At 33.8% G+C, this 20,231-nt stretch overlaps 3 protein-coding genes across 5 annotated transcripts; 1 reads left to right on the top strand and 2 right to left on the bottom strand.

Annotated features, from left to right (window-relative positions):
- Positions 1–5,673: 5,673 nt before the first annotated feature.
- On the bottom strand, positions 5,674–6,929 carry LOC140886331 (uncharacterized). The gene is made up of 3 exons (XM_073292869.1): positions 6,558–6,929; positions 6,236–6,461; positions 5,674–6,116 (listed from the first exon to the last, which is right to left on the bottom strand). The coding sequence occupies exons 1-3, from the start codon at positions 6,927–6,929 to the stop codon at positions 5,674–5,676; spliced, it is 1,041 nt and encodes a 346-aa protein (XP_073148970.1).
- A 2,589-nt stretch (positions 6,930–9,518) lies between these two features.
- On the bottom strand, positions 9,519–12,430 carry LOC140892362 (uncharacterized). The gene is made up of 5 exons (XM_073301218.1): positions 12,118–12,430; positions 11,913–12,019; positions 10,760–11,255; positions 9,914–10,032; positions 9,519–9,804 (listed from the first exon to the last, which is right to left on the bottom strand). The coding sequence occupies exons 1-5, from the start codon at positions 12,364–12,366 to the stop codon at positions 9,606–9,608; spliced, it is 1,170 nt and encodes a 389-aa protein (XP_073157319.1). The 5' UTR covers positions 12,367–12,430; the 3' UTR covers positions 9,519–9,605.
- A 3,349-nt stretch (positions 12,431–15,779) lies between these two features.
- LOC140891239 (uncharacterized) lies at positions 15,780–19,598 on the top strand. 3 transcript variants are annotated; one of them, XM_073299625.1, is made up of 4 exons: positions 15,780–15,921; positions 16,184–16,263; positions 17,231–18,163; positions 19,011–19,598. In XM_073299625.1, the coding sequence occupies exons 3-4, from the start codon at positions 17,819–17,821 to the stop codon at positions 19,047–19,049; spliced, it is 384 nt and encodes a 127-aa protein (XP_073155726.1). In that variant the 5' UTR covers positions 15,780–15,921; positions 16,184–16,263; positions 17,231–17,818; the 3' UTR covers positions 19,050–19,598. The 3 variants fall into 3 exon arrangements, with proteins under 3 accessions (XP_073155726.1, XP_073155727.1, XP_073155725.1); XM_073299626.1 differs by having other exon boundaries at positions 17,756–18,163; XM_073299624.1 differs by having other exon boundaries at positions 16,184–18,163.
- Positions 19,599–20,231: the final 633 nt, after the last annotated feature.

The following is a 20,231-nucleotide window of genomic DNA, read 5'->3' on the forward strand; positions in this document are numbered from 1 at the left end:
ATGCTTTCAGAAAGCCTAAAAACAACCAGAAGTCTAAATCGATACAACAACAACATACTTCGGTTTCAGATTACAATCCGAATACAAACTAATTCGAATAACAAAACATATCAAGTTCGAGTTCTAACATGCTTCAATCTTAAACTAGATAAACATGCTAATTCGACTTCTAAACCGAGTCTCACTTCTACTACTTGCCCTCGAAGCTAACCATGCCTCTTCTGACTTGTTCCTGCCCCACCTGTTGCCAAGTACACATACAAAACAAAGCAACAGCCGGATAACCGGTGAGAATGATAATCCCAGTAAAAGCAACATATCAAGTAATGAATATACAACATGCTATCAAACCACATATTCAAGTCGAAGTTAATGATATACATGTCTTTAAAACCAGGATATCGATTCTGATAAACACGGGAGTATTGCTCTGCTTTTGGGATCCCGAGGATGAGATCACGTAACGACTCACCGACTCTCCCAATCGAGGTGGTGCCACGTATCCCACTCCTCTAGACTTTGAGCAACCATAATGAGTATGCTAGCACTAGGCGAAATACTACAACCTAGGCCACTCAATCATAGTTCCCAAACGTCTAACAAAAAGGGCGGTTCTGCCCGCTGAAATCAAAGTAGGCTCAAGATGAATACATAACAGAAACATAAACATAAGCCACATAACAAAAACTCAATCAATCAACAATTACAAGTTCCACGTGCTAGAACAAGTATCAATGCAATATGTGATTTAAAAAGAGAAACTCGAGAACCAACAGTCCCGAGTATGCTATCCCGCTACGATGACTGCTTTTACCTTGCAATGCAGTAGCTCCAACTCTGGATAAGCTACAAAAGAGATTGTATAAACAGCTACACAATCTAACAACAACAAGGCAACGGTTCAAGGAAAACTCTTTATACCGTTCTTCGTCCAATTCTCTGAAACGATCAAACAGCTGCTAACTCTGGGCTTGACAACTCCGAACGAATCTGTTCAGATACAAGAGATGATTGATCAATAACCACGATCAACTTACAAGCCAAGTTCAAACTCAAAAACGGTTCAAAATCTCCAAAAACTCAAACCGACGGCATAACGGCTATAACTGAACAACCGGCAACGCAGACAGCAGTTCAATACTGATAACAACTCAATTCAATGCTAATACAACAACAACAAGACAAACCCAACAAATCTCAAAACCATGATTTTCGAAAATGGCTTCCAAAAATCATAACAAATCCGAACGTCGCTCTATTTCAAAACTGACAGATAATAAACGATCAGAACTCTGAAGAGAACAACATACTCGAATCTAGAACGATTCTAACAACATCCAAAAACTAGAATGTATCGGATCGAAGAAGAACTTACGATATAACAGAGCTCTCACTGCAGTGATCACTAATCTGCCTTCAGAAATAAATTCCAACGGCCGGATCGAGCTCGGACTGAAATCAGAAAGCTTGAAAGCTCAATGAATCGACTTCAATGGAGGGAGGCGATGCAATGGAGGTGATGGAGAAGAGAATGGGTCCAAAAGCCTTATAAATATCTATAAAAACCGATAATTGCATTTTAGTCCATGAAAAATCCAATTTTTGCAAAAAGGACCCTGATCAAAATCAAACCGGCTCGAGAACTCTGCAATCTTTGATTAACTCAAATAAATTCATTTAAGATAAAAACGGAGCGTCACACAATCAGACAACGAATATAAGTTCGACATACTATTAAAGTAATTCATGTTTTACTTTACAATTGTTTGCATAGAAGGTACACCAATATGTGAGATTTTGTTAATACTCAATATACTCTTCTGAGCCATTTAGGCAACTCACCTGCTTGAATACATTGCATCCATGAATCAAATATGTTGAAATTTTTACTTTTCGATAAATGGCAGGTAAGAAGAGCCTATGTCGTCTTCGTAGGAAGGAAACCTGGAGTGTACGACAAATGGTCGGAGGCAAATGCCCAAGTTGTTGGTTTCACTAATTGTTGTTTTCAAGGATATGATAGTAGAAAAGAGGCCGAAGATGCTTTTAATTCATCAGTGCACATACCTGTTCAAGTTCCTAATTTGAATGAGTCCACATGCTCTAGTTCTACCACCACTGAACCTAGAACTCCAAAACCAATTCGTACTAAGAAATTATCTGACCTACAAAAACAATTATCTGATTTAATTGTTGAGAATCGCAATTTAGGCACGAAAATGGAGAACTTGTCTAAGGAGTTTGGAAAGTTGCTTGCTGAGATGGACAGCAGCAGCTCGGCGACGTAGAAGTTTGTCATTGTGAATGTCTGTACATATTATTAACTAATTGTGTCTAATACTTCATATATTGTTTCTCTATAACGTCTAGTGTTAAGTAGAATTTTTCGAGTTCTGGGTTGTTAAAGCTTATGTTCAATGTCTCCAACAAGCACAAGACAATTTACAAGTTCTGGAATGTCTTTGCAGGTATGAGTCTAACTTCGTTACATAAATAAATTTATATGTTTAATTGTTTACCATTATCATTTTCTTACACACTTCTTGTTGTGTCTGTACAATATGTGCCTTATGAATGGTAGTTTGAATTAAAATTTAGCTTCTTCGTTATCCAGTAATGTTATGCGACCAAAATGTGGGCTTCTACTCTAATGATCCATAAGTTTTATCGAAAAAATATAATTCCATCTTCTGTACTTCATATGCTTTGTGTTCGTAATATGATATGTATCGTATTTGTTACCTAGTTTTGTTATTCGTGACCATTGCATATCTGCATGTTATAGGTTTCAGTGTTAATATATTTATGTTATGGACGACTGTTACCGTTTTTTCCACCTGTGTTTGATTGATCAATTGCTTCAATGTTTTTGGGTTAGTTTGTAAGTAATGATGTATTATTTTATAAATAACACCCTTATATGCACGGTAACAGTAAACACTTGTATTTGATTCATTTGGCCTAAACTAGTAGTTGTCACAGTAAATGACATAAATGAAGGGATGATTATATATATTTTCTGCTCCTCATTAATGCATAAATCTATCTTTACTGTGACAAGATGGTTGGATAGATATTCATCCGATTTGTTTGCAAGTTGCACTTCCAAAATCTTTTGCAGACTTTTACCTACTTAAGATTTCCATGATTACCAAATATTATGACATCAGACTTTAATGGTAGTAGTTGGGTAGTTTAAGTCATTTAATTATTGTACTTATATATAACATGCATTCTCCATTCAATGGCATTATACGTAGATCATTGTGTTCTTCTTCGGGTGTTTGTTTTCCTTGGTTGCACATTGTCAGTTACTTCCAAAGTCTGTTCAGAGGATACTGTTACTAGCAAGTATGAAGTCCCATTTGTTGATCTCGTTTCAGACGAGGAAACATTTGTGTTCAGTAAAACAGAATTTGATGCTGACCCAGCGAAGAAGCATACTCGTGTTGAAGATGTAGATGCTCCAGAAATACAAAGGAAGAAGCCAAAATTGTGTGGCACTATTTCGTTGGAAGACTTTGTTCCCAACAAAGATACAACAGCTCATCACCTACATGTTGCTGATGGCATTGGACAGAAGAATGAATCTCCAGAACCCGGAAAGCAAAAAATTTTGGAGATTGTCGAAATATCATCAGATGACTCCGGTAAATGATTGAAGTTACATCGCAATGGCCTTTATGATACCACCATTTTGTTTTCTTAACCATGTACGGTGCATTAGTATGCACTTTTTTTGAACAGACAGACAGTGCATGGGAGTGTGGTGTATTAGTTATTAATGTGTATTTCCTCTCATATGTGTTATGTGTGTATGCACGATGTGAAAATTGTGAATTAGTGTGTATTTTCACCCAAGTGTGTATTGTAAATTAGTGTGTATTTTCTCACAAGTGTGTAATGTAAATTAGTGTGTATTTTCTCCCATTTACGGTTTCTTCATTAATATTTGAACTAGTGTAATACATTCGTGACATATGTCATAAATTGAAAATGATTTTCGTATCACATCTAACATACAACCGAGTAAGATAAACAGAAACTTGAATTGGCAGAAGACCAGTAAACAACATATGCATGTGTATGACATTTTCTTTTGATGTCAACCGAAGTTCGTCAAATAAATATTGAAGACATATATTGGAATTCTGCATATGTAATTTGTTAACATGTGAAGTCGTACGCAAAAATGAAATAGGATTGAAAATATCATTTCATAACATGGACACAAAATACCCAAGAGTGGAGCGATCCATTACCCACAAATTCACATCATAACCCAGTTTATATTTGGAACAAAAAAAAGATAGGTAACCATCACACGCTCCCACCATCATGGTTTTTCACCAAATCAAAACACTTCAAAACATTTCACAAACACAAATCCCCTTCACTCCCCACGCAACAGCCGTTTCAAAAAGCAAATCCTAGCATGGCCGCCTAGACGTTTGAACAGTGCCAAGTTGTTGTGGTTGTTGAAAAGCAACTTCGCAGCAACCACTTGTTCATCCTCTGAGAACTCATGCAGTCCCTGCAACGTATCCAACACCTTATCTTGGATTTGACAAAGTTTCTCCTCGGCATGCAATTCAATTATCAAATTAGACATCGTATCCTTCGTTACATGAGAAAGCTCCTTGATAGCATCAACTATCAACTCATAGGTGTCTGTAGGTTGCTTTCTTTTTCGACTTTTCGAAGTCGCAGCTGCAATTGTTTTCGAAGTTTTGTTTGCGTCTCGGAAATAGAGTCCTCAGCATTTGTGACGGAGTTAACTACATCAGTTTCAACGACGTTGTCTTCATTTGGTTTTTCTTTATCTAGTGCCAGAACTTTTTGCCAAGCTTGGTCGAAATCCTTTGTTCGTTCACCAACAGCGCGATCATTCCCAAATATCTCACACCAATCACTGTAATAAGTCCATTGCTTTAGTCGCATCGCCCGTAAGCTAGGGTCCTCCTGCATTATTGACGAATCGAAAAATATTGAGCATAACATACTAATACACCATTAAGAGCATAACATATGAATACAATGTTACTGAGCAATATCAATTTTACCTTCACAATTGCTTCCCAAGTTTCGTCGGTTGCATCAATCATTTTCTCTACATCATTCCAACCAACTCCACTTTTGGATAATAATGTTACCAACGAACTGTAGGTTTTCTTCCACACATGAACCTTAGAATTTATATGTGGATTTCCACGTAAACTAGTACCTGATATTGCTGTTTTCATCGCATTCTCCAAGAGGGTCAAGTAACCAGCTCTAAATCCATTTTCACTTCTCCAACCCTTCGTGACAACTTCTTTCATTGATTGTATCAACACTTCCTCTTCTTGGGCACTCCAAGATCGTCTCGTCTTATCCACTTTAGTACTTCGCCCGCTACCAATCCCTGAATGTGCCACACTACTCATGGTCGAACAACCACTTTTAATTAACCCCTGCAATCAAATAAGATTAGCATAACACGGGTAATATAAACTATACAAGTGGGTTTGAAAATTTGGAGACCTTAAAAATTCATAGCATTTCATTCGTCAAGCAATGCAAGCACAACAAAGTTTTGAAAACACAGTCATGGAAATAACAACCGAATAGAAATAAACATGATTAAACTGAGTAAAAAGTGCAACACGATACAAAAAAGGCAATAAAATGTAGTTAACGGTTGTTGTTCCACATCGACATTGCGAATTCATCTCTCCAATTGTCCCACTCATTCGACGACTGAAAAGTACTAATGTACTCCTGTTGTGTCTCATGCGCTGGACTACCAAAATCATCCTCATCTTGCTCGAATGAATCGTCTGGCATTTGTGTACGGATGAAATTGTGTAGGAGAATGCAAGCAAGTACGATATCATTTTGAACGTCCAAGGGATAGAACGATGGACTACGAAGAATAGACCACCTCTTTTTCAACAAACCAAATGCTCTTTCAATGATATTTCTTGCTCGAGAGTGTCTCCAATTGAACAGCTCGCGGTAATCTTGTGGTGCAGATGCACGGTTGCCCCAAGCATCTCTATGATATCTTACCCGTCTGTATGGAGTTAGGAATCCCTGGATATTAGCATATCCATTGTCACACAGATAATAACAACCTGCAATATAGTTTAATATAATGTTTTTATTACATTGAACAAAAGTTTTGTAAGATAATGGAATGTCTCATACCTTCAAAATTGGTAAGAATAAACAATATACTCATAAAATATATTACCTTGTGGAACCTTGAAGGGATTAGCTCGGGTTAATGAATCCTTTAAAACTCTTGCATCAGCCGCAGATCCCTCCCAACCAGTAAGAGCGTACGTAAAGTTCATATTGCGGTCACAAACAGCCAACAAGTTAACTGTAATGTTTCCTTTTCTATTCCTGTATCTAGCCTTGTCTTTGGCAGGAACATGTACACCAATATGGGTGCCATCCAACGCACCTAGGCAGCCCTTGAAGAAGTAATACCAGGAAAATAAACAATTACAGCAGTATGAATTCAAAGTTGATTTCATTTTGAACACAAAAATAAATTGTTGAAACAATACCTTGAACCATTTCCAAGTGTCATTGTCGCAATTTGCATCCACTGGGGTAGGCTTCATCAGAAGTAACGGGTGCAACTTCAGTAAGGCACGTAATACTTCATGAAAGTGAGCACTTATTGTCTGTCCACTGCGCATGTAATCATGACTCGTGACACGGTTTTTTTTATGATGAGCCAATATAGACAAACACATTGTTACCTTCTCTTGTACTTGCACGTATCGAGAGTCTGTTAGTCCTCCAAAGTTAATTAAAAGATAGCACAACCTTCCAAAGGCATTCCGATTCATCCTCAAATTGACCACACATTGGACATCACCTTCCTCAATAATCATATTCAAATGCCTCATCTGAGCATTGATTCTATTCGACATTCTGTATGACAACGGTGTGGTACGAGAGGCACGACGTCGTTTCGTAACCAACCTCTTATGTTGGAGAAGAAGAAGCAGAAGACACAACACCAACAGATTTCGAGACAACAGTTGGTGAACCAACAGAATCAGTAGAAGTTTTTTACGTTTCGGGTCCATCGACACACCACACTCAATAAACAACAACACACAAAAATTTAGTTTAAAGAGTAATAACAATATATTGTCGAACACTATAAAACATTATCTAGCGACATCAAAAAATGGCACCCATCGACGGACCACCTAAATGGAATGCTTTAAAACGACGACGAGTCTTACCGTTCGTAGAAGAAGATTCCCCCCCTTTCCGTCTCAACTTACTTCATATTTCTTCTACCTGTGTCACTGCAAATTCAAAGCAGCGAACTATTCAAAAACACAGTTGGAATGAATATCCATTAAAAGCGTTGAAGAGATTATCACAACACAATAATAAAAAGTGGAAAATAATTTCACAACCTCAATTTCTTCTTCAGCGGCGGCCGATTGCGTAATGAGAATGATAATGAGATAAATGATTGAGGTTAGGGCGAAGGGTAGATAAGAAAATTGGTATAGATATCCTAGTTACTATTAAAATGCGGACTCTAATACCTAAGGCCTCCCGTGGATTTATTTCCCACATTTTCATGGAACTACAGTGGCCTAATCACGGGCCCAATGTTATCTCGACAACACCAAAAAACCAGTCAAACATTTGACTATCTTCCTTAATCCAAACTAATCCTACCTACCAAACAGAGCATAAGAGTTTACTCATGATCCTACTAAAAAATCTGTTCATTAGCTAACGAAGCCAAATATTGTTAATCTTGAGTGATTCGTTTATCTTAACAAATCTCATGCTCGTATGAACTTTTGTCGAATCAAGCTTTGAATAACTCATGAATAACTTGGTTAATTATTACATTTATTTGGCGTGTATATAGATATATACATTAAATATTGTGATGTTTTGAGGGGAAACCAATATGCACAAGTCGCAACTTTCAACTAAAATTTATAATATCAATTACGATGTCGGATTTAACAATACTACTTTCTTAATTTTCAGAACCAAATCTGAACCAAAATAATTATCGATTTTGGTTTTCCATGCAAGGATATGCACTATTTTTAATTTGAAAATTTATGTATAATTTTTTTAAAACATATTTTTGTACCCAAACATGCTAATGTTTATTTAAATAATAATGGCCATACGTGCAGACCTGTCTAAACATGATGTGAGTTTTGTTTAGACAAATAAAAATTGAATGTCATCGTTAGATTCTTATCTCGGTTGGACTCAATTTTGGATCAAGTTAAGCATTTTTTTATTGGGTTCATGTTTGATTTTGACATACACTAATGTATTAAACCGTGTTAACTAAATAAACAATAAATAATTTAAGCGTAAACTACAAATACTGTAAAAATTCCAGAAACCATCTTGTAATTGTCAGAAACAAAATTTTGGCAGCGTAACAAGTCAAATTTTGGTTTTGAGCACGTCTTTGGTGAAACTTATCGGGAAGACCGATCAACTATGTCTATATTTACAAAAAATTAATATTTTTAACATCAAAATAATACATTATTATGACTATTTAATTAAGAAATTTTTCTCACAAAATTTATTGATGAGATCATCTGACAATAGGTTTTATTTTTGGTTATATGTGAAACAAAATAGTTTTTTTTTTTTTTTTTTGGATAAATTCTCAACATACAGCATATATTGCTGAGACGACACCCACCCGATATTACTCATATGGTGTTGAATATTGTTCATATAAATTAGTACATTATTTTTTTCTTCTTCTTTTATAAATTAGTACATTATCTTGGATAGAAATTGTTACTATTATATATTGAGCTGGAGCTTGTGTGGAATTTGGAAAAGAACTTGAAGAAGTTTCTATGCGGGGCAATGAAAGGCTGGTGTTTAAATATGGGATAATATTCAAATGGCGTTTCAGAAATGCACCAACCTAGAAAGTTATCCGGAATTTAATCTATTTTAAGATGACTATTTTTAGATCTACTGAAATTCCTCATTCAAAGGAGGGATTTTCACATTTGATAAACTCAAACCGAGGTGGAAATATTTGGTGAAGGTTTTGGAACAATAATGTCTATACTCATTTGACCATTACAAAAATAAAGAAATTCTTAGTACAATTTCAAGTGTTCCAGCATTAATCCCACCATGTGCTCAACTCGAGCCAAGCTCAAATACACAAGTCATCGTTTTCCAAACATCATGCGCGTTCATTGCTTGCAAAGTTAGGCTACTGCAAATCAAGATTCTCTCCCTAAAGAAACGACCCGAGATATAAAAAAAAATGCTAGATTGGGCATGGATACAAAACAAGCCATGAAAATACATTTTCAAGCTAGAGTCTTAACTACCATGTAGTTGAACTTGAGGTAAATACCCATCTTTTGTTCAAAACTGAAAGAACGTCAATATAAGGAGTCATGTGATGTAACTATGCCATAACTACCAAGTAGTTGTGGTACACACCCCATCTTTTAATCCGAAAAAGAAATAAAATTTGGTGCATACCATGCTTCAATTAAATTTTCTTTGATGGCCAAGAAAATGAATCAGGGGAATTGCCTGATTTTTGTGCAGGATTTGAGAAGTAACTATGCAACACCTACAATATACGCATTCCATGCATCTTGCTGTTTGAAACTCATAGCCTCTTCATATTTTACATCTCTTCCAACTGAGAAGCCATCTGTGCATCTAATTTGTTCACTGTCAGGCATGCTACGAATCCATACGTGAACTGCACGAAAGCCAGCCTCTTCCAAACAATCCTTCACTTCAGGCAGGGACCAGCTAGAAAACATTGTGATTACATTATCCATACTTTGTCAAGACAGTGACTATAAAAAGAAAGGCACTGAAGATTTATAAACAACAGGTGGACGAGGACAATCGAGCTTACAGTCTCCAGCTATAGCTAAAAGCATGCCGCAGCTTTTTATGCTGCTTTTGGAGATGGAAGTGGAGGCTGATTCTTGTTTTTCTCTGAATGATGTCAAATTCAGCTTGCTCCCAAACATACTGAAAAAGATTTGGTAACATCAGCAATCATTACAGAATGGTGGTGAATTGCTGTGAAATATTATAGGATTCAGAACTTGAAATCATTTGTTTGCCAATAATATTTATTTGAAGTGGTAAAGTGCAGCAAGATTCAAGAACAAAATAACGAACTACGTGAGTCTTTAAACAACAAATCTTGGTTCCCACTGGGCCAAAACACAAAAGTGTTGATGCTTCAAAATCCAACCACTCCACTACGAACTACGCAATAATAGGTTTTACCACAGTAAGTGATTCAAGGTTTAATATGGAATGCACGGAGACTTGATAATTCAATTTTGCGGGAAGGAGCTATAATCCAAAAGAATTAATCCTTTTTCGTAGATGGATTTCTTTTCAAAATTCCATTCTCTGAATTTTGGATGCCTTGTCTAAAATATCTTCTTGGGGCAAGGCACTAGAGAGTACTCATATCTTTTATTTACACAATGGATGATCAAATGAGAAGATATGACAGCAATCGAAGCAAATACCAACCAATTCAGTAACCAACCAGGTTTCGGCAGCTAATTGATTATTATTTCATCTTCGGCACTTAAGAAATGCCAAAAGAATGAAGTTTTCATGTTATGTTAATTCTCCTGTGAGAAAGAAACATTTCTGTAATTCTATTAGCATTAAATATAGTGCTTCAATAAATATCACATAAATGGAATATGCAGCCCAATATAGTAGCATAAGATACCGTAAAATTCGGAAATCTTCTCTGCAGCCTAAGTTCATTTTCTGATGAGGTACCTCCATATAAATCCATCACAAATATTCCACCTTTTTTACTCAGAGCATTAAATGCATGCTTGAAGTACAAAATCAGCTCTTTGCGGCTATGCAGACAGCAACAACTATAGTTAAAAGCACACACTATATCTCTTGCTGGCAACTGAGTTTCTTTCATGGATTGAGGAGCCTCGGGCCTTCCCTCTGACATAAAATTTTCTGTGCAACTCAATGAATCACTTCCATCACCTTTCGATCTAGTATTCTTGATAATCTCGTCATGATCAATGTTAATCAATTTTGAATCAAGAGGTTGCAACACATTTCCATGAAACAGTGTAATCCTAGAGCTGATATCAGCTCCGATTCTGTTAACATTGTTCTCCATGCACCAATTCAGAGCTTCGACATCCAAATCTAATCCTACAGCAGTTCGCCAAGCATCACCGTGAATCCATTCCACACTGTTCGATAAAATAGGTAAAGAGGGTACATCTAAGTTAGTATAATGTTGAATTCATGAGCAATAAAAGATACTCAAATATGGGATGAAAAAGCTTCGAAGAAATTAATATAAGTTACTGAGAAAATGGTAACCTGTACTAACCTAAATTCAGAATTGTATAATCTGCTTGCATGGAGACCAGACACCGAAATTAGTTTGTCAAACTACTTTTAATAAGATAGTAATTTCTTATTTTCCGAAAAAAAAATGTTAGCTTCAATAAAAATTTTGTTTCCTAACCAAGAAGAGAGAAACCAGCTTCACAAAAAGTTGTCATATAAACGTCAACCTCAAAGAAAATGCAGGACCCTCAACTAGAAACGAAATCAAAGTCCTCTTCATTGATAGAATTGTGTCAAATGACCGATCAAGAAAACAATTAATTGAAACATAACATTTAGACAAACATTGAAGTAAGAAGCATGTCATTCATATAAACAAGGAAGACTGAAACGAAAAGACAGAGTCATTGTTTTCTTGGGATTAATAATGAGTGCAATTTCTCATACAATAACAGGATGCTTAAAAAATAACCAACTACACACACAGAGCTATCCGGAGTTACAGAAAAGAACGACGAAAAAGACCAAAAGAAGAAGAACAGGGGCCAGCATACCTCAAAAGGGCAGTTCCACAGAAGTCTTCCTGGAGATGGAGGGGAACCCTTCCACCCACATACATCAAAAAGAACTTCTGCAGATAGCTTATGTCCCCTTTGGGTGACTGCATTTGCAAGAAATACAAATGAAACAATTAGTCGCATTGATACACAAGAATTCACTACATAGAAACATAGATAAACAGTAAACTAAGTTCCAGACCTGCACAGATTGTTGATAAAGCAAGAATTTTGAAGGCGCGTCATCACTATTTGACGGGATTTGTTCGGTCTCCGTTTCTTTTTCTTGGGATTCTTGATCAGAATCGGAGAGAGTAGTTTGCTCAAGAGTGGAAGTCTGCGGGCTTAGTGGGTAGCCCTGGATTTCTTCATCTTCGTCTTCATTAACAGTGTACGAGGTTCTTCTTCCCCTGCGGTGGTCGTGGCTTTGCTTCTTGCCGTGTTTTCCCATTTCCAGGCTGCCGCTGGCGAACGCAGCTCAGTGACGAGTAATTTTAGGAAATTTTGGACCCAACCAGTATAAATTACACGCAATCATAGATTTTAACCAATTTCCTTTATCAATTAATATTTATAATTTATAATTTTATACATCTTAATTAATTATGCGACAAATCCGAAAATAATGAAATAACTTGCGTTTGATTTTAAAAAAGCTCATAGGGTGTTTTGACTAAATTTATTTTTTAAAAAAAAGCTTAAAAACTGTTTTACGATTTTATAAACTGTTATAAATTATTTAAAAAATAAATTATTAAAGTGTTTGTGTAAACTTATTTTAAACAACTTATAAATATTGATATGTTTGGTATTATGAGATTTTTTTATTGTCAAAATTATAAAAAATATATAATTTTATTAAAATAACGTTTCGAGTAATGCATATACGAATAGTTTTAGTATAAACCTATATTAAAAAAATAATATTTTTTTAATATTTTATTTTAGAAAAATTTATGTGATTTATAATTTTTTTTAAAAAAATATTTAATATTTAATAGGTGAAAAATATGATGGAGAGTTATGAAAATATTGGAGGATAATTTTTGAGTTAAGACATCTGTGATTATTAACGATGATAGAATTTTTGAGTTAAGACATTTTATTTTTATTGAAGTTATAATAAAAATAAAATTTCTTCAGCCAATTTAAGTAAATCCATATGTTTAATATAGTTTATTTATTATTTCACCTTACATTTAAACATTTATATTTTGAATTGTTATTATAATTTGTTCATTTGTATTTTGTTAATTTTATTTTCAAAATTTTACTTAAATATTGGAACAGAAAATTTGGATTTGATAGTCACAGTATCCGAACATTGTACTTTGCGCTCATTTAAGATGCTATTAACATCGGTATACGTGCAACTACTTCATCGAGCTTAATTGATATAGATTCTTCTTCCCAAATACCTAGCAGCTCAACTACAAATAAATCAGATATGATTGATCTAACGATTGATGATGATTTTCCTCTCTTTGCTGTTAATACTGGCGACAAACTGTCGTTTGTTCATAAATGTAATTTTTTTAATAACTACACGTTTTTTTTCCTAATTTTAAGATATTATATATATTTAAGATATAAGTATAATCATCCATTAATAACGTTTTTTTCGTTTTTTAAATAGTTTTTGTACTTTTTAATTTTTTTTTATATTATTCTAATCACTCACTGTAAAATTAAATTTGTTTATATTTTATTTTTATAGTCAAAATTTTAATTTAATGTATATTATATTATACATAAAATATAGTCTGTGCATCATACGGATGAAATACTAGTTAAAATAAAATAAAACCAAGAAATATATGCCTAAAAAAACAAGAAATATAAACATACATTATGGGGAGTGTATTTGATTCAGATTTTTAATGATTTTAGTTAATTTAAAAAATGACAGACTTTGTGTAATTAGATAGATTTTTTTCAATTTATAGAATGACACAAAATTATAAAAAGAATTATATGGATTCCTGAAGATTTTTCGACAGACTTTCATAACATTTTTTTAAATAAATTATATAGATTTTATAAATTAAACGGTGTTAAAAATAGAGATGTCAAGTATGTACAAACAAATACAAAATTTTTAAAATTTGTATTGAAGAAAATAATAAATCTATTTATCATAATATATTTATTTTAAATTATAATAATCAAAATATGTTTATTAAAATCATTTGTTATGAATCCTTCAAGCAAACATATTATAAATTTTAAAAAAATTCTTAACACATTGCTTGAAAATAAAAGAAAATTTTATTTAAAACAAGCCAAATTATATTAATATTGCTAATACATAACAATACTATTAAACTCCGATGAAGTAATACCTTTTTATTACAAATTATTAGTATTTAACTGACTAAAAAATGATAAATAATATATTTTATAATAAATTTTAAAATTTTTTAAAATAAATTACTGAATTTTTCTGATTTTTATGTAATTACTATACTGTAAGTAAGATAAAATAGAGAAGATTAATATAATTGCTATTATTATTGTACGTAATATAATAAAGAAGATATTAGATGAAATAATAGCAATTAACATTAATTTATATGTTTTTCGTGATTTTATGTTTATGTTTTTATATAATTTTAATAATAAAATATATCTGTTTTTTATGTTTGGAGAAATTAAAAAAATGATTTATAGGTTTTTTATAATTAAAAAATCTCTACAAATCTTTGGTATGAATGGTGGAGAATTTTTAACTTTTTATAGTTATATTTAAGGTTTCAAAATTTGTACTTAAAAATTTAATAAAAGTTTATTGACATTTTGAATATCTGTTAGGATCGGTTGAAAGTCTAGAGGGGGTGAATATACTTTCAAGCAGTTTTGTTAAGAAAAAAGGAACTCGATCGATTTAAGAATGAGTTCAAGGCTTATTTTAGTGTCCAATATAGTTTGACAAACAAAATGTGTGCGGAAATATGCCAAGCTACATATTTAAAACACTTAGGATAAATCAGTTTAGGGGTAGGTGTGAAGTTGAATGGTAAACTGAAATAACACACGAGATTGTTTATGGATGTTCGGAGATTTCAAAACACTCCTACGTCACCCCTTCTTCCGCCTCGGAAGGATTCACTAGAAGACTTTGATTTATACAAACAATTTGTACTTAAGAATTTAATAAAAGTCTATGAAGATTTATTGACATTTTGAATACCTATAAATTTTTATAGAGTTTTAAAAAATAAGTTTGAATATCACATTACTTTTAAAAACTATATGAAATTTCATGTTGAATATCTCTAAATTTTTGTAAAATATATAAAAATTCTAAACTAAATACATCAAAATAATTTTAATTTTTTCCCAATAAATTTATTATGTTTTTTTTTCAAAATTATTTTTAATAAAAAAAAACAAATTTTTCATACGTTATGTATAAAGTATGCGTGCAAATACGTTACTTGTTATAATAAAGCACAAAACGAAGGTCTCTAGCTTGCATGGATATGATGGGATGTGAATTGTCTTGGGCTTAAGATTTAGTTTAATTTAAGATTGGATGGGTGTGATGGGCGCAACTGTTTAGTTAGTTTAATTTAGAGAACCGATGAGAATTGTGTTGGGTTTAAGATTTCGTTTAAATTTAAAGATTTCGCTATTGTCAGTGTACTTGTGGTTTTTTTTTTGACATGTGTACTTGTGGTTTTTTGATCACTCAAACCCTATTTTTATTATATATATATATTTATTTATATATTATAATTATATATTTCGGCCTGTTCTCATTTTTTTTTTGACATGTGTACTTGTGGTTTTTTGATCACTCAAACCCTATTTTTATTATATATATATATTTATTTATATATTATAATTATATATTTCGGCCTGTTCTCATCGCCTATGTATCTTTGCGTCTCTCTGTTCTCATCGCCTATGTTCTCTTCTCAATTTGCATCCGAGAAAATAATTCTCGGCCCTTCTTCGTTTAATTTGATTTCCAGATCCGCCATGGATTGGAATTCTGTTGTTGGTAAGTATGTATTTTGTATCTACCTCCAGATCTAAAGCCTTGCTTGATTTTTTTTTTTTTTTTGGTATAAACAAAAATTAGATCTAGTATATTCAATTGCAATTAAAATTGTTTGTGTATTGATCTTTGGTTCTCAACATCATTACACGAACATCCGAATTTAATTCAACCTTTGTGACTTTCTTTCTTCACGAAAGTAGTTCCGTTGGTTTCAAAATGTTTTTAAGATTTAGATAATTTTTAATTTCCTCTTCATTTACAGAAAACGGATGATTCCGATGTTCGCGACTATTCCGAAGTAGCCATGGTTTGGCAAGCACGAAGAGATGGACTACTTGCTAGGTTTGTATCAACTAATTAATCTTATTGAATCTTTTTTGAATAATCAAATATGACATAATCTGGATGATTAATTTTTGTGTTTATAACATAGTTATTAAAAGCGCTCGCCTGGCTGCGCCTAGGCGACAGGCGCAGCCAGGCGCAAGTTGCGCCTGGGTACTGACCCAGACGCATGTATTGCAACAGGCGCGCCTGTGCAGAGTCGCACAGCAGGAAAGAAGTGCACAAGCTAGCGCTTCACTCCTGCTGCACGCAATTTAGATTTTTAATTAGAAAAAAACCCTAGTTCAATCAAGTTTGAAGCCCAATAACTAAAGCCCACTTATTATTTAATAATAAAAAAGCCTCCATGCATGTTAACGCGCCTAGTCTCTACATCTACCTCAATCTTTATGCTTTCAATTATAGTTTCACAATTTTCTGAATATTAGAAAGGAAAGAAGACTGCCCAAAACAACTTTTGTTTTCTGATTTCTATTGATTAAAATCAGGTAACCTTAGAAGCCTGCCAGCAGCCCTTCTCTTTTTCGTTTTTCCTATTCCTCTTGGTTACTGCTTCCAGTTTTTCAATTCATATCATGTCATTAACATTCTCCTTCACCTTTTATCTCTTCTAAAGCTTATTCTTGCCGAAAAATGCCGAATTTTGAAACAGCAAACATTCGAAAAGATCCGGCATGGAATTATGCAACCTTTTTTTTTTGAAGGCAATTATGCAACCTTATTATACTTATGCTATGCACTTATGACTTACTATTGCGTTTTAGATGATTGAAGTTTGTACTATTCAAGTTTTTCTTTAGTCATGCACTTATGATTTAAGCCAGGTTATATATTACTTAATGTTTTATTTCTATTGTTTGATATTTTTGTGAATTATATCTAATTTATGTAAAATTATAGCATACATCACTTTATATATGAGGAATTATAAAATTTATGGCTAATACGCTTTACTTCGATAAAGCATGCGCTTCGCCTTGCGCCTTCTGCCTCAGGCTCCAGAGCACGCTAGCGCTTTTGTGCGCCTTGCGCCCTAAATAAATATGGTTTATAAGGGAGAGAGATTTTATTTTTGCAGTGAATCTAACCATCTAAGTAAATTAGGTATGTGCGTTTTCCACCAGCAACTCATTCTCACATTTTCCGCCTTCTAAATTTACTTTAACCACATTATTTTTTACAAAAAAAAATCTCTTATGTGAACACATTTTATCTTTTGTATCAATTGGTATCATATTTTCAATATATTATTTTGATCTAATTTTTATCGGTATAAAAACTTGTGTGATCCCAATATTGTAGATCATAAACTTCAAACATAATGAATCAAATTTTCCCTTCAATAAACATTGGTAAAAATCAGCAGTTCTTAATGGGGCTTGCACAAAAAATTGAAAAAATTGATTCAAAATATTGGGCCCGCACAAGTTTTAAGAAACCACTTAAAACCATTAATTCTCCTTTGTTGCCATTGCCCACCGAACCCTAGATATCCATCAGCAGCCGATCATTGTTGCCATTGCCCACCAAACCCTAGATAGCGATCGAAGTGATGATGATATCCAGGATGATGAGCAGCCGATCGAAATCTTCGATAGTGATGATATCCAGATCCGCTTCTGGGTTTGTGAAAGCTGCCGGCAGGTCAAAAGCTGCTGGCGAAGCTGCTGCTGGCAGTTCCGTGAAAGCCGCCGGCAAAGCTGCCGACCGGTCTGTGAAAATCGCCGGCAAAGCTGCCGGCAGTTCCGTGAAAACCGCCGGCAAAGCTGCCAGCGAAGCTGCTGCCGGCAGTTCCGTGAAAGCCACCGGCAAAGCTGCCGCCAGAGAAGCTGCTGCTGGCGGACCCGTCCCCGGCAGGGGGAAGAAGATAAGCCCTAAAGGATTCATGTTCTACGGGGTTAGTTTTTTGGGTTCTCTATCTTAACCGTTGTTTATCTTAACCGTTGTTTTGGTTCTTTTATATTTTAACTTTTTTGACACTTTCTGGATTTCTGTCACTCTTAGACCTAAAAAGATTTAGGTTTGTGTTGTTCAATCACTTTCTGGTGAGTTTTCTGTTTGTATATATGTGTATCTTTTATATTTAGGTTTGTGTTGTTCAATCAATTTCTGGTGAGTTTTCTGTTTGTATATATGTGTATCTTTTATATTTAGGTTTGTGTTGTTCAATCACTTTCTGGTGAGTTTTCTGTTTGTATATATGTGTATCTTTTATATTTAGGTTTGTGTTGTTCAATCACTTTCTGGTGAGTTTTCTGTTTGTATATATGTGTATCTTTTATATTTAGGTTTGTGTTGTTCAATCACTTTCTGGTGAGTTTTCTGTTTGTATATATGTGTATCTTTTATATTTAGGTTTGTGTTGTTCAATAACTTTCTGGTGAGTTTTCTGTTTGTATATATGTGTATCTTTTATCAGCTTTCTATTTAATAATTGAAGTGTTTGAGTAGCTGATTTTGATCTGTATTACAACGTGATTTCGTCAACGGTTTAAACATTTCTGTCACTTTAGAAGTAAAAATATTTAGGTTTGTGTTGTTCAATCACTTTCTGGACACTTTCTGGTGACTTTCTTGTGAGTTTTCTGTTTGTATATATGTTCTTGTAGTACTTAACCGTTGTTGTTTTTTTTGGTCGAAGAATTACCCTATTAAAATTAAAAACTTTGAAAAGAGAATATACAAATTGATTGCGCTGGTGCTGACAATGTCAAGCTTGGGTTGGGTCGGACAACGGGCTACAGATAAGGCGAACTGACAACTGGCTTTGTTGCAACAAGTAACATCTTTGAGTGATTCTGCGAAGCAACTTGTGACGATTGAAAGAAAAAGGCTGGAAAAAGAGGAGTTGCAGGAGGTGCAGGGGGCTCGGAAAGAGGAGCACAAGGTGGAGTCAGTCTTAAAGAAAGAGGAGGTGCAGAAGGCTCAGAAAGAGGAGCACAAGGTGGAGTCAGTCTTAAAGAAAGAGGAGGAGGTGCAGGAGGTTCAAAAAGAAGAGAAGAACGAGAAGAAAGAAAAGAAGCCGAGAGGAGGAATGGGATTTGGCATTTCTTTGTCATTTTAAGCTGTAGGAGTTCTGTCACGTTTTATTTTCTTACAGAGCTATCAAGCTCAGTTCCCCACCACTCGTGCGCTCTTAGTCCCTTCACTTTCGTCGTGCGAATCTGCTGCTGATACATGTAATCTCGTTCAGTCGGTGGTTTTATTTTTTCATCTTGTTGCTGTTCTTTTTCTATACTCATTCGCAGCAATATGTAATGAGTTTTTCCCCAGAATCACCGATGTTTACTTGATAGCTATGGTTCCGATTAAATGAAGTTGGTTACAAATTATTTCAACTTGCTTAATATAAGCATTAAACTATCATATGTTCTGGATAAATGACATATATAAGATGTACCACATTCGGGTGTGGATTGTACCATAACACAGTTTTTTATGTACCATATTTATATAGATATTATTGATATTTATTTATTGTGTTAAAAATACTTGGTGAAATAAATTGAGCTAATTGCATTCACACCCTGAAAAGTTTGGCATAAAACATCCTGTGTAAAATTAATAGCATGTTATACCTTATGTTTTAAAAAAATTAGCATAAAAACCCTTATGAGAGGGTATAAATGTGCCCGAGTTTGTATAACATAGGGGTGAAATGTGTTATATTTTAAAAAATAGAGGGATGCATTAACCTATTAATATTTCTTAGGGGGATTTTATGATTTTTAGATTTTTCACAGGGGAGATTAATGCAATTAGCCCGGAATAAATTAGTAGTTGTGAATAAAATAATAGAGAATATTTCGAGAATAATCCTTTTAGTATAGAGTTTAGAATGAATGAGATGGAGATAAGTTTATAAAATTTACTAAATTACTAAAAATTGATATATGATTAATTAAATTATATAAATAAAAATTATTTTCATAAACATTTATATAATTTAAAACTATTACTATAAA

This window comes from Henckelia pumila, chromosome 3 (assembly GCF_033568475.1).
Source record: "Henckelia pumila isolate YLH828 chromosome 3, ASM3356847v2, whole genome shotgun sequence".
In the NCBI taxonomy this organism is placed as follows: Eukaryota; Viridiplantae; Streptophyta; class Magnoliopsida; order Lamiales; family Gesneriaceae; genus Henckelia; species Henckelia pumila.

Excerpts from the sequence above, each read along its gene's own strand:
- LOC140886331 (XM_073292869.1), bottom strand. The coding sequence starts at position 6,929 with ATGTCGAATAGAATCAATGCTCAGATGAGGCATTTGAATATGATTATT. Across the intron at positions 6,462-6,557 it reads ACACTTGGAAATGGTTCAAG|GGCTGCCTAGGTGCGTTGGA; the intron begins GTATTGTTTCAA and ends TACTTCTTCAAG. Across the intron at positions 6,117-6,235 it reads TCCCTTCAAGGTTCCACAAG|GTTGTTATTATCTGTGTGAC; the intron begins GTAATATATTTT and ends ACTATATTGCAG.
- LOC140892362 (XM_073301218.1), bottom strand. The coding sequence starts at position 12,366 with ATGGGAAAACACGGCAAGAAGCAAAGCCACGACCACCGCAGGGGAAGA. Across the intron at positions 11,256-11,912 it reads TGTGGAACTGCCCTTTTGAG|TGTGGAATGGATTCACGGTG; the intron begins GTATGCTGGCCC and ends TTTATCGAACAG. Across the intron at positions 9,805-9,913 it reads TTTAGCTATAGCTGGAGACT|CTGGTCCCTGCCTGAAGTGA; the intron begins GTAAGCTCGATT and ends AATGTTTTCTAG.
- LOC140891239 (XM_073299624.1), top strand. The coding sequence starts at position 17,819 with ATGATGATATCCAGGATGATGAGCAGCCGATCGAAATCTTCGATAGTG. Across the intron at positions 18,164-19,010 it reads AAGGATTCATGTTCTACGGG|ATAAGGCGAACTGACAACTG; the intron begins GTTAGTTTTTTG and ends AACGGGCTACAG.